We start from the raw sequence: 13,350 nt of genomic DNA, 5'->3' as shown, positions 1-13,350 counted from the left end.
TCTCATCTTGGATCCGCAATGTGTGTCAACCGATCCTTCTGCCGTTGAAATTAACCCAGGTTTGGCGACCACTAAATGGCTGTAGACGTGCCATGATCCCACACGTCACCAGATCCGTCGAGGAGCGAGAAGGGTTGTCCAAGTTCAGCCGAGCCGTTGAGGACGAAATCCTGGCATGAACATGACGGGAAGGAATCCGAAGCGCAATCGAGCCGAAGCTTATTGCCAGCTCTCGGCCGAGTCCTCTTCTGCTCTTTGGTTTGATTCTCCAGCGGTGTCTTATGTCCTCAAGCCCATGCTCAAGAAGGAGGAAACACGGTATTCTGCAAACTTCTCGTTAGCACAGAGCCCAAAACCTTCCAAGCATAACTCAAGAAACATACAATGAAGCTCTCCAAAGCACCTTCAAACAACTCATTCGCAACTCCCACGCCACCGGTGTGTTCAACAGGCGATATGGGGCTCTTGACCACGTATTCGACGTAGAGGTTTGCCCAGATTTGATAGAGTACTGTACGCATACTCGCTATACGTGTATCCGTGAGCATTACAAACTTTAGATTCGTTGCTGTTTCGAAGTAATGGAGTTTGTATTCTCCGGTGCGGTAGGAGAGGAAGCTGTTGCATGGGTTTGTCAGTATATTTACTTCTCTGAGGTAGAAGGAGGAGGTAGAAGGGGTTGGGCATTACCTGTCATCTTCACCGCCCAACTGCCTCACCATTCGTCGCAGAGAAAAGATGGAGCCGAAAATTAGTTTTGCATCGTCTTCATTTGATAGGGCTTTGGTGTTGACGCCTGGGATGTGGTCGGCGCTGAGGGTGGAGGCACCGGATTGTCGTTGGGCTGTTTTGAGGGATTGGGATAGTGGACGCTGGGCCCAGCGTTTGCTGTATATGCATTCGGCTTGGTTTCTGTTAGAACATGTGGTTTTCCGTGAGAAGTCATGGACACGCACTATGTCTGTCGAAGATGTAGAAGGAGTAGACGGTCATTGTGATGAGAGTGGAATTATTGGTGCAATATCAAGGGATGTTGTTGGTGGTTCGGTCTAGCCCTCTGGCAGGTGATTGTGGAGACTCAAAGGACGCTGTGAAGACTTGGCAGGTGCAGGATGCAGCGAGGGCGCGTCGAATCATGAAGGGAAACTCTGGATAAGTTCGGATAGTCGGGCCTCTAGCGTTCACCTTGTCCCATCTGCGTTGCGTACGCCTACGTATAGGCTGGGATTTTTGTTAAGAAATCAGAGTCAAGCAGCAATGTTACACGAGCATCTTTCCATTTGACTTTTCTCCCTGTGAGAATTACGCACCCTTTCGTTTTCACGCGCGGCCGACTCTCTCTTCCATGGCAGAGTCACAGATTGCGTCCGAGGCCAGCAACGCCCGCTCATCATCATCATCTGAAGCTGCTGAAGCGGGGCAGCATCATGACCGCAATGCTCACCTTCTGCCCTCGCGTGCTATCTCGCTCAATCTAGCCAGTGCAAACACCAGTCATGGCCGGCCTGCTGCTGTCAAACACATGTAGGGCTTTGCAACCAAACAGCCTTTGACTTGGTCCAATCGTACTGAGCATCCGTCGCTTTGCGCAGGTCCCTGCCGGCATACCAGAGCCCCATAAGACACCACAAACGAACCGCCTCGAGAACAACCACCGTCAAGGTACAACTCCGTATCTCCTATCTGCCGATCGCCAGCCACTCTGACGCACAACACACAGGAAACACTCAATGCGCGCACACAGCATGGCTCCAGCGACGACGACGGCGCAGCCGTCCACAAGATCAACCAATACATCATCAAGCAAGAAATCGGCCGCGGCTCCTTCGGCGCAGTCCACCTAGCCGTCGACCAATTCGACAAAGAATATGCCGTCAAGGAGTTTTCCAAATCGCGCTTGCGCAAGCGCGCCCAATCCAATCTACTGCGACGACCGAATCAACGTCGACAGCCCTTCCACCGAATGACCACTGCGGACAAACTCGCTCCGCAAGGGAACAACTCGTTGGACTTGATCAAAGAAGAGATCGCGATCATGAAGAAGTTGCATCATACCAACCTCGTTGCGCTGATCGAGGTCTTGGATGACCCGGAGGAAGATTCGCTGTATATGGTTTTGGAGATGTGTAAGAAGGGCGTCGTCATGAAGGTTGGTATTGACGACAGAGCCGACCCTTATGACGAAGAGACATGCAGATGCTGGTTCCGCGATATGATTTTGGGCATCGAGTATCGTAAGAAAACTGGTTACACATGTCTACGGACAAACAAAGACTAACACACCATACAGTACACGCTCAAGGAATCGTACATCGCGACATCAAACCCGACAATTGTCTGATCGACGAAGATGACGTTCTCAAGATCGTCGACTTTGGTGTATCGGAAATGTTCGAGAAAGAGTCTGATATGACTACAGCAAAATCTGCGGGTTCGCCTGCGTTCATGCCTCCAGAACTGTGTGTCGCCAAACACGGCAATGTTTCTGGCCGAGCTGCTGATATCTGGTCTATGGGAGTCACGCTATACTGTCTCAGATACGGTAGAATCCCATTCGAGAAGACGCACCTGCTTGATATGTACCAAGCCATTCGCTCTGACGGATTTACATTACCCGAGGAACAAAACTCGACTTTTGAAGATCTTATTCGTAGGATTCTGGAGAAGGATCCCGAACGCAGGATCAAGATGGAGGAACTCAGGACGCATCCATGGGTCACCAAAAATGGAGAGGATCCATTGCTCTCTGCGGAAGAGAATTGTGCCGACATGGTTGACACACCGACTGAAGAGGAGATGAATCGCGCCATCACGGGCAATATGAAGCATCTTTTGGTTGTGGTACGTACAAGCCTTCATCACAACTCGATCTTGCCACTAACACTCTCTCAGATGAAAGCCGTCAAACGCTTCAAAAAACTCCTCTTCCGCAAACGCCCAGAACTAATGGATGGTCTCTTCGGCCGCGCATCCCGCATAGTAGCTCCTCCCGGTAGTATCGAAACCAAATACAGACGCACACGCAGCAGCGACGCCGACGACAGAAAACCAATGGAAGGGGTCCTCGCAGCAGAAGGTATCCATCACGATATCGTGGTATCAGACGACATGGTATGCAGTCCCGGAGAAATGGATGACCCAGCAACAAACCCCATACACGAAGCCCTCGAACATGAAGAAGATGCAGACAAAGATGCACAACAAGATTCTGTGGACCGCGCTCTCAAGGGACCTTCACATAAAGGACATGCTCATGACCCGTTGTCTGAAACAACATATCTAGGCATCGGCACCGGAACTTCTTCACCTTCAACGACCCCTTCTCAAAAAACACAAGACGACAATGCGCAAACTCATGTCGTTTGCGAATCTCCTGGTGCAGTCGACAGCAACTTTTTCGAACAGGCCTATCAAGAAGAAATGAAACGTATACACAGCAGACGAGGAAGAGAACCTACCATCTATCTTACTCGCCGCGTTGAGAATAACAAGGAGATTGCTGGGCATGAAAGTGTTATTCGCGATGCGTCTGAACCGGCGCAACAAAGTGCTAAGAGCAAATGGGCTGGTTTGGCGAGTGCAGTCCGTGGCAATGATGGTAGTGAGGCTGCGAAGTCTGGAGCTGAGGACAACGATGATTGAACCCGCTTCCGTCGTCTTACCATGGGAGGTCGTCAGTCCATCGCTGGACGATGGACTTGGACTTTTTCGCTGATGAACGGACTTCGAATTATCGTTGGCGACGGCTTTTTCTTCTTTCTCCTAATTTTTCGTTAAGGTGGGACGGGGACGAGCAACAGAACCTGAGAAAGACTTTTTTGTATTCATAGCACAATACAAGGTATTGCGTAAACAGCAAGATTCATACCTACTTATATACATATATACACACACAGAGAAATTCTTTAGCCCAATAGTTTCTTTGGCCAGACCATCTGAGTTCCACTTCACACAGTTTCATCCTTCCGTTCCCTTGCCGTCTCTGTAGTATCCTTGGCTCTTGGTCTCTACAGTATCATTGAGCCTTCCCATCTCTATACTATCCTTGCCCCTTCTCTTCTCAAGCAAACCCTCTACCTCTGCGATAGCGCTCATAACAGCAACAGTATACACCATAAATTCTACGCTGAACAACCACATGTAGCCACTACAGCCCAACACAGCATCCCTGCGACCTTTGCTGCACAGTTCGAAAACATGTTTGATGCTTGGATGGTCGGAGGATCGCCAGAAACAGAGAGCTAAAGACATAGAGAGGCAGTGGAAGGGTCTTGGGTATTTGCGGTAGAGAAGATAGGTGAGGAGTGGGAGGATGAGGATACTGGGATTTGAGTCGCTCATTTTCGTCAAAGGTTTGTGAGGAGATGAGGAGAGGGAGGTCTGCGAGAGTTGTTAGGATCAAGTCTTGTTTCAGGTGTTTGGGTATCTGATGTATGTGTACGTTGTAGGTGTTGATTTTGTCCTAGAGAGACAGAACACTCAGGAGGGTTTTGTTGTCAGGGGTATATCGTGAGTATAGCTCAATGGTTCGTAAGGCCAGCATGAATCGAGACAATGAGGTCAAGGAGGAATTTGCGAAATGTGTTGTTGAGATCAGATGTACTGGAGAGATGACACCCAGAATTTGTCCGTTTGTTTGATGCGAGTCTTGGTAAGCTCTATGGGTGTGTATGTAGACAGCTGTTTATTCTAAATGCTCTATGCGAATGGTATAGGTGAAATGCAAGTACACAGGCCAAGTGTCTCGAAGAGCTAAAGATGTCATGGTGGGGTCAGGGTGCTATGGTCGACCATGACGCGTGTCCATGGTTTGTTTACGCAAACTCAACATGGCGTTGTCATTCGTGGATGTTGGATTCTCTATCGATAGAAAACGTGATAGGTCAGAGGAGCCAGCGGTATTCATATCTCCATCGTGTTGAATGACAACATCTCGAGGACCCACCGCAAGCTTCACAGACCCCACCATCCCACTTCCTCGTTGTTCCCTCTTACCTCACACCAAATGTCGCACTCTCCATCTCACAGCAACACCTCCAGTTCTTCATCCTCCAGCATGGCTCCACCTCAACCTCCCTCCTCCACCCCCGGGATCCTACACCACGTCCACCCCGTCTCGGCCTTTGAAATCACACCCTCTCCTGGCTCTCCACAACCTCGCAACCTACTTCTCTGGATCGGCGGCCTCACGGATACATACCACAGTGTCTCCTACGTATACACTCTCGCTACCTCTCTACCTCCCTCATGGTCACTCGCCCAAGCCAATCTCTCCTCAGCAGGCAGTGGCTGGGGCACTTCCTCCCTCTCCCAAGACGTCGCCGAGATTTCCTCTCTAGTATCCCATTTCCGCACTCTAGGAAAGCAAAAAGTGGTGATTATGGGTCACTCCACCGGTTGCCAGGATTGCCTGCATTACTTTGCTTCTCCGGTGAGCAATTGGAATCACAGAGAGCTTGTCGATGGCAGCATTTTACAAGCTTCCGTTAGCGATAGAGAAGCCATTGCCATGGACATGCCTGCCTCTGAACTGGCCTCCACAAACGCCACAGCAAAGGACTGGTGCAGCAATGGCACAGGCGAAAACATACTCCCTCTCTCCCTCACTGCCTCGAACTTTGGCAGAAACCCAGTGAGCGCACGCCGCTGGGTGTCACTAGCTTGCGAAGGCGGTGAGGACGATTACTTTTCTTCTGACCTGAGTGATGCTCAATTGCAAAATACATTTGGCAGAGTGAACAAACCGCTGCTGATCTTGTATGGAGAGGAAGATGAGTATGTGCCGAAGTCGGTGGATAGGAAGGCTTTGGTGAATAGGTGGATTCCGTTTGTGAAGGGCAAGGTGGATGAGCAGAGTAAGGAGTTGCTGGGGGGTGCTAGTCATAATTTGAACGGGGATGATCAGGAGGTTGTTGATGAGCTGGTCAAGAGAGTTGGTAAATTCTTGAGCAGCATTTAAATGTATGACTAGAATGCATGAATCGATGTCACAGCTCAAAAAAAAAAAACGATATATCTAGACACGATATCTTGGAAATCCTTGCAAAGACATAAAAGTCAAGAAGCACATCAATACTGACACAACAACAATCACATACAGTATGAGAAGATGGGTGTGGGAGCGAAAAATTTTCTTTTCTTTTGAGAAATTGACTGGTAGAGCTACTTTTAATCCCTTCCCAAGCCATAAATTTCATCTCATCACATTCCGACCAACAATCCCAGGAACAAACACTTAGTTCTCGTGGAGAAGAGTCTTGAACTCGGAAGCGGGAGCGACGGGCTTGCCGTCCTCGGCCTTCTTCTGACCAAGACCAGCCTTGGAGAAGGCAGTGGCGTAAGGGTTGAGGCGGAGAAGGACCTGCTTGTTGCGCAGAGGGTTCTTCTTCTGGACGTTGGTGCGCTTCTGGATGGCACCACCCTTGGCGGGGCGGAGGACAGACTGGACCTCAGTGGAGTTGATGAGCTTGACAATGTCGGGCTGGGCAACAGAGTTCTGGGGAAGAAGGAAGTCCTTCTTGAGGGCAGAGGCCTCAGTGGTGGAGCCGTAGATCTTGTCAAGAGCCTGGAAAGCGGAAGAGGTCCAGACGATGAAACGGCCGAGGTGACCACCAGGGGCGAGCTGGAGGAGGTTGAGGGAGAAGACAGTGCAAGTCTCAACACCGGGGATGTTGCGGAAAGCGGTAACGAGCTCCTTGCCATCCTCGCTGGGGTTGTAGACAACGAGGGGACCACGGCGCTGGCGGTGGCGGCGGTTTCTCAGCTTACCCTTACCGGCGCGGAGCTTCTTGGAAGCCTTGACCTTCTCGAGGTCGGCACCGGCACCGACGGCCTTGAGGAGGGCGACGGCAGCGGAGGTCTTGGTGATGGCAGCGTTGCTGAAGGCGGTCGAGTTGACGACGAGAGGAACCTCAGGAACGGTGGCGACCTGGTGACCACGGGCCATCAAGAGAGCGGCGGAAGAAGAGGCAGCGATGGCAGAGGCGGTAGCGAAACGCTTCTGGCCAAGGTTGATCTTCTGCTGCCACTTGCGCCAGACCTTGGTGGGGGCGAACATGCGACCGGAACGGCACATGTTACCGAAGGCGGCCTGACCGGCACGGTGAGTACCACCACCGGAGACACGGGGGATACGGGCAACAGCACGGCCTGAGGAAACATTGTGTTAGGAGCGGTGTTGTTGGCGATCCGATTTTTGCTCTCAAAACGTACCGGTACCCCAGGACTCAGCAGAGGTCTGGTGGCCAGCCTTCTCGCTCACGGCGTAGGGCTGTCTCTTGTTCTTGGCCATACCAGTGTGGACGGACCTGCGCGGATTGTATCAGTCAATTGTCCATTGGCGGAGTCGCGGGCGCGGGTTCAATCGTACTGAACAATGTCGGGACGGATGGGAGCCTTGAAGACATTGGGGAGGGGGTGGCTAGCCTCGCCGGCCTTGCCGTCGGCGGAGATGATGGAAACCGTGGGTCTGCTGGTCATTTTGGCGGTCGTGGATTGTTCGTCGCTGTCGTCGATTCAAAGAGAGAAGATGCAAAGCGCTGAAGAGTTTGCAAATGTCGGGGGGTGCGGCTTCTCGCTTAGCTCAGCCAGGAAAATCTTGGCGCAAGGTGGTCATAGCTTCGCACACTACCCGATGTTCAGTCGCCTACAACATGAACTTGCATTATATTATGCTGCGAAAAGTGAACGTATCCTGTGGGGGATAGCGTCGACAAAGTAGGAACTGTAAGGTGGGCTTGGGCTGCTCGAGGGAGCTGTGTTGAATGCTCTTTTCGTTCTCACTTACAGCGCCTTCCTTCCAGGGAAGACTCAACCGAGACTTGATATCCAGCTCAGATACTCGTGCCCCCTTCTGAGACTCAGCTCTCGCGTTGCATGTTCGTCGTTCTCATTCTCACTGGCCTGACATTCTCGACCAGCATGGACGATGATAGTATGCATGTGTCTTGGAAACGAGCCTTGGGCGCTTACAATCTTGGGTCCTCGGCGTCACCGTCTGGGAAAACCGCGCCGCATCTCGGATGCTCTTCAGATCACATCTCTAAGTGCGTCGGACACATTTAATGCAGACATGTGATGGACAGTATTTCCTGAGTACATTGACTCCAGCCGCGCGTGGCGTCTATCTCAGGAAGGCACGTGTAATGCTGCGTACACTCTTACATTGCAAAGAGCCACTTCTATTGAGCAAACCTATCTCGTCGAAGAATTGTCCGTCTCAGCACTCCAATGTCACGAACATCCCTCGCTAAGGGAAAAACCAGAAAAGTATGGTCTCGCCATCATCTGAGAGAAACAGAAATCCACGGGTAACGCGTTCAAAGACTGCATACGCGTATGTCCCTAGTCGGTCAACAATATATCTGTAGTAAACATAGCATATTAGCCGCCAGGAACTGCACAGCACGTCAATCTGATTACGCGCATTGGCTCGTCACTATGGTGGCGTTCAGTACGGCGGCTACCTGCAGCATGGGTTTACATCTCCAATTTCGCGATGAGTGTCCATGAGAAGACGAAGAACACTTCAAGATGGCGAAGGAACGCCATTTTGGTTCTCGATTGAGACTTCTGATACCTATCGATTCAATTTCGAAGTCATGCCCTCGATACCATTTACTAATGATTCGACCAGAGCTCAGGAAAGCAATTCACTGCGGTCCAAAGTCTCTGAGCAGTCTGAAGAACTTTCGGTCCGAACGGACGATAACAAGCAGGCCTTGTTCACGTTAACAGCCAAAAAGTCATGGAAGCCATGGACTCATAAAGCATACTTTCTTGTACCAACCATCTTGGCTTCTGGAGCACTGATAGCTATCCTGCAGATTTATCTGGAACGCAGTAATCGAGACACTGGAATCTTGTTTGCCTCTAGAATCATAGATCTTCCTCTGGACCAGAAGTTTCCCTACCTCTATCTGCCGACAATAGTGTCGCTGTTGCTCAGTTTCGCCTGGGCTTGGCTTGATCTCGATGTTAGAAGGCTGCAACCATTCCTGGAACTCTCCAAAGAGCGCGGAGCACGTGGAACTGATTCGCTCCTGCTCCACTACCCTTTCGATTTTGTAGCCTTGGTGTTGTTCGCTGCAGCCAAACGACGGTATGATCACCACTCTCATGCAAGGAACCTCACTAATGCTGTAAAGACACTGGCCAGTCTTCTCGGCGTCTCTAGCAGTTGTGATAATTCACTGGGGTCTGACACCTTTGCAATCAAGTATGTTCGCGACGAGAACAATCGAAAAAACTATTCCAATTGTAATGGCAAGATCGACGTCTTACCTCTCTTCACGAGAGCAGGAGTCCAGCTTGACTGCTGAATACGCACAATCGGTTTATAACATTGCGTGGCTGAACGAAACCCTGCCCCCTTTCATGAGTCCACAAGGCCTACTTGCCCCTTTTGGCCTTTTGGGAACCGTAGGGAAGATAGAGTCTTCCGAGACTTGGACTGCATCGACTCGCTTTTACTCAGTCGACCTTCAGTGCGAGAGGGACAATGGTAGCCTCTCCAGCTCAAATGGGTGCCATTACTCTGCACAGAATATGGCTTTGCCACCAAAGATTAAGGACGATGAATACTACAGCCTCTACGTGGGATACTGGTACGAAGAAAGTATGGACTCATACCTACTGGGGTCGTGTCCCGACGACGCCAACCAAACGTTGCTTGTCCGTTGGTCTCGAGGTCAACAGCGACAAGCCAATCTGGCTCTCAACGAGATAGCAACCGTTCCAAAAGAGGAAGCCACTCTATGGTGTACTTCCTCATATTACCAACAAGATGTTGAAGCGACTGTGTCTGTCCCAGCTATGGGCGTTCTGGAGATTGTGCCTACCGGCCCCAAGACGGCGTTGCCTATGGACTTTTTCAACGTCACAGATTTTGAGTGGGGACTCAGTCAGGGTTCTGATAAGAATGCGAATCGTGGAACATATCCTGATGTAGGTATCGGAGGAGGTTGGCCTTCACCATATGATCGACTTTGTCACGAGTTCCCGAAATTAGTGTGGGATCCACAATCCGCATACCTCTCCAACATGGCAACTTTCGCACTCGGAACATACCAGCGTCCGATGGCCGAGTACCTCGACGCAGAGGTATTGAAAGACTCTTATCAAGCAGCCTATCGCCTTCTGTTCGCACGACGCTTGTCAAATGTTTTACACCCAGCTCTTAACATCAGTACAACAGTGCTGGGTAGCCGTCGTTACAGCACCCAGACTATCATCATGGTTCCTGCTTTCGTCTATGTGGTAGAAACTATGATCGCGTTCACAGCGACTGCTGCTTTCGTGGTATTTCTTCTATCACTCTTTACGAGAAACAAGCTCTCGTTCGAGCCTGCAAGTATTGCTTCTCTAATGGCTTTATCAAGTGGCGACTGCCGTCTGATAGAAAAAATGTCTGGGGACGATTGTACAACTACTGAAGATTTGAGCACTATGTACAACGACGCTCAGTTTGGGCTAACGATCTCCCGACTTAATCAAGGGCCAACTATATGCTTTACAAAATCTGATGACCGGTCTTCGAGCACACTGTTTCGACAACCATCGAAGCCGAAGCTCACGCTGCCCATGGAACTGTCGTGGACTTTCGGATTCTGGTTTATGTCCCTCCAGGCCGGGCTTTCGTGCGCGTTGGTGTATGTTTATGTCCGAATACAGACAAATAATGGTATGTTCTGACGCAACCATAATTCGTATTTGCTGACAGCCATAGGTCTACCTTTACCATCAAAGTCACTCTTTGTCAACCAACTGCTGAAGAACTATCTACCTATGGTTGTTGGAGCATCTTTCGAGCCGATATTCACAATGATCACAAGCACATTGTGCATGCTTCAGCCATACGAGCAGCTCCGACGAGGCCACGAGAAGCCAGGACGATCGATCACTCTCAACTATGCGTCTCTGCCACCGCAGGCCGTGGTCTTCCGGGCTCTCAAGAACAAACATATTGGACTGGCTTTTGTTTCCTTGATGACTATATTGGCAAACGTCCTCTCTGTCGCCTTCAGTGGCTTACTGACCGAATCGAGTGTACTGATTTCTCAGAATACCGACTTTATGGCCACTCATCAGTTCCCGCTGAACGGGACCAGCATAGGTAATGAAAGTTTGTCGAGGAATCGACCATCCTACGACTCGTACTATGTCGCATCATCGAACCTCACGGCTGATACACCGCTGCCGCCATGGACAGACGGCCAATATTTCTATCTCCCATTCGAACCATACGTGCCATCGGCTGCTAACATAACGCAACGTAAAGCCGCGACACCTGCAGTCAAAGCATCACTGCATTGTTTCCCGATGCGTCAGGTAACGAATGGCCGTGACTTGACATTGAAAACACCCGATGGAAGAATCACATGTGATCTCGGCCTTTGGGCAAGTTTCACGAGCGCACACAATAATACGCCACAGGCTATCGAACATGTGAGCTTTGCCTCGTCAGATCAAAGCGAACAAGGTCCCGAGTATTGTGATCTCAAAGTCATGGCGGGCTGGACGAGAGCCTCCAAAGCGCCTGACAGTGGCCCTCTTAATGCCTCCTGGGTTGGTTGTATGCCTGCGCTTCAAGTCGATGTCCGCGAAGTTACAGTCGACTTGAAAGGAAATGTGTTGTTCTCTACTCCGTTAAACTCCACGACCGGTATCCCGGAACACGTTTTTGAGCCAGATGACATGGGTGTCGTCAACTCCGTACATAAGGTTCTGGATGCTACCAGCCTAGTGGGTTTATCGCATATCACAAACCCGAGCTGGCACAACGACAGCTACCCCAGCAACTTCATCAACTATCTCATGGCACAAACGACCAACAGCACGGCTTTCCTGGATCCTGTGTTGTCACCACCTCCTTTCGAAGAAGTTGCACCGCTGTTGGATTTGTTGTATTCGAAACTGTTCGCAATCACCCTTGCCAACAACATTGACAAGATTCTGTGCCCGTCCAGCGACACGACAACTCTCACAGGCGTGTCTATGGGGCCCGAGACCAGGATATTCGCTCAAGAAGAGATGCTCTTTGTCGCCGTGGTCATCTTGGCTGTGTTCTTCTTGGTCACACTGGTTCTGTACATTCGTCGACCGTGGAGGATCCTTCCGCGTATGCCAACAACACTTGCAAGTCAGATAGCCTTTTTCGCCGCAAGTCATGCATTAGTAGATCTTGCTGAGACATCAGGCATGTCTGAGAAGGAGCGCAATTCATACGTCAAAGGATTGGAGCAAACATACGGGTTCGGGAGATTTGTGGGTACAGATGGAAAACCTCACATCGGAATCGAGAGGGAACCCCTTGTGCAAATTCTTACCAAACAAGACTTGCGAGCCATGCGCAAGGACGCGGTGATAGACTGAGTTGTGAAAGACTGCTATTGAAAGCGCCATTGTCATTGCGACACAGGCGTCTCGAGAGACAATAGCGAACTCAGGTCGGCGGCTCAGAATGTACAACAATACATGTAACCTGCGAGTCAAGATTCAGGTGTTACAGGTCTCAAACAGAAGCCAGTGTTTCATGTTAGCGACTGAGCTCCAGCAGCCCCGTGGCCCGAATGTGGATGCCGGCAGATCTAGAGGTCCAAGCTTCTACACCTTCACACGACTTGTCGTTCATTCATGTCTTACCAACCAACGTTCATGGACAAAAACTTGTTCAGATATGGCAAACATCTTTCCAACAGTGCATGCTGAAGTTAACAAAATTGAGCAACACTTCTGATAGCCAGTGCGACAAGAAAGGCAAGGAAGTACGGCACAAAGATCGCTTCTTTGTTACATCCACTCCTGAAGCACAGACGTGCCGCCTTCCGAGGCTTGTGCATCTCCTTTTTCGACCGCTACCTCACTTCTGATCATTGATTGGACGCATCCAGGAAATCGTTTGCTTCTATGCATGCACCACGGAAAATAGCTTTGAGCGGGTATCGACTGCAGCGGTGCCAGTGTGGATGCGCCGTAAGTCATGACTCTGCCAGGCCAGCTGCACAATATTGATCACGGCCTGAAAGCAAATACCCAATAACACTTGACACGGATTGGCAGGCTATGCAAGTTAAAGGAGAAACAGGAGACAGATCGATGTCTAAAAACAGCCAGCCAGATTCGGCGTCAACTGTTGCTGTCTCGTCCAGATCCAGGGACTGCTGTGTGACCGAAACCAAGCTTTACCGTGCTGCAGGGGTGGCCTTGACCGCCATCGTCCTTTAACACGCGCGATCAACCACGCGCAAACTTGCACGGACATGTGCATGATTTCTTCGTCCGGCTTTCGTAATGGCTTCGCTCCGCGCTTGGAACGATTTGACGGCTTTAGTTCAGTCTCACCAGTTCAGT

The 13,350-nt window shown here is 50.5% G+C and overlaps 5 protein-coding genes across 5 annotated transcripts; 3 read left to right on the top strand and 2 right to left on the bottom strand.

Annotated features, from left to right (window-relative positions):
- Positions 1–299: 299 nt before the first annotated feature.
- Positions 300–993, bottom strand: M436DRAFT_62050 (putative TRAPP complex subunit; the record flags this gene model as incomplete). Its single annotated transcript, XM_013574259.1, has 4 exons — positions 300–323; positions 384–618; positions 691–904; positions 957–993. The coding sequence occupies 4 exons, from the start codon at positions 991–993 to the stop codon at positions 300–302; spliced, it is 510 nt and encodes a 169-aa protein (XP_013429713.1).
- A 352-nt stretch (positions 994–1,345) lies between these two features.
- On the top strand, positions 1,346–3,642 carry M436DRAFT_71130 (Pkinase-domain-containing protein; the record flags this gene model as incomplete). Its single annotated transcript, XM_013574355.1, has 5 exons — positions 1,346–1,524; positions 1,593–1,662; positions 1,721–2,234; positions 2,291–2,841; positions 2,893–3,642. The coding sequence occupies 5 exons, from the start codon at positions 1,346–1,348 to the stop codon at positions 3,640–3,642; spliced, it is 2,064 nt and encodes a 687-aa protein (XP_013429809.1).
- Positions 3,643–5,056: 1,414 nt separating this feature from the next.
- Positions 5,057–5,959, top strand: M436DRAFT_41426 (DUF1749-domain-containing protein; the record flags this gene model as incomplete). The annotated part of the gene is made up of 1 exon (XM_013574068.1): positions 5,057–5,959. One exon carries the CDS (start codon positions 5,057–5,059, stop codon positions 5,957–5,959), a length of 903 nt encoding a protein of 300 aa, XP_013429522.1.
- A 276-nt stretch (positions 5,960–6,235) lies between these two features.
- On the bottom strand, positions 6,236–7,479 carry M436DRAFT_40870 (uncharacterized protein; the record flags this gene model as incomplete). Its single annotated transcript, XM_013573968.1, has 3 exons — positions 6,236–7,149; positions 7,213–7,307; positions 7,370–7,479. The coding sequence occupies 3 exons, from the start codon at positions 7,477–7,479 to the stop codon at positions 6,236–6,238; spliced, it is 1,119 nt and encodes a 372-aa protein (XP_013429422.1).
- A 1,121-nt stretch (positions 7,480–8,600) lies between these two features.
- Positions 8,601–12,372, top strand: M436DRAFT_40919 (uncharacterized protein; the record flags this gene model as incomplete). Its single annotated transcript, XM_013573978.1, has 3 exons — positions 8,601–9,100; positions 9,147–10,681; positions 10,727–12,372. 3 exons carry the CDS (start codon positions 8,601–8,603, stop codon positions 12,370–12,372), a joined length of 3,681 nt encoding a protein of 1,226 aa, XP_013429432.1.
- Positions 12,373–13,350: the final 978 nt, after the last annotated feature.

Source organism: Aureobasidium namibiae (genome assembly GCF_000721765.1).
Source record: "Aureobasidium namibiae CBS 147.97 unplaced genomic scaffold scaffold_4, whole genome shotgun sequence".
Lineage (NCBI taxonomy): Eukaryota > Fungi > Ascomycota > Dothideomycetes > Dothideales > Saccotheciaceae > Aureobasidium > Aureobasidium namibiae.
This window is presented reverse-complemented; position numbering and strand designations above follow the sequence as displayed.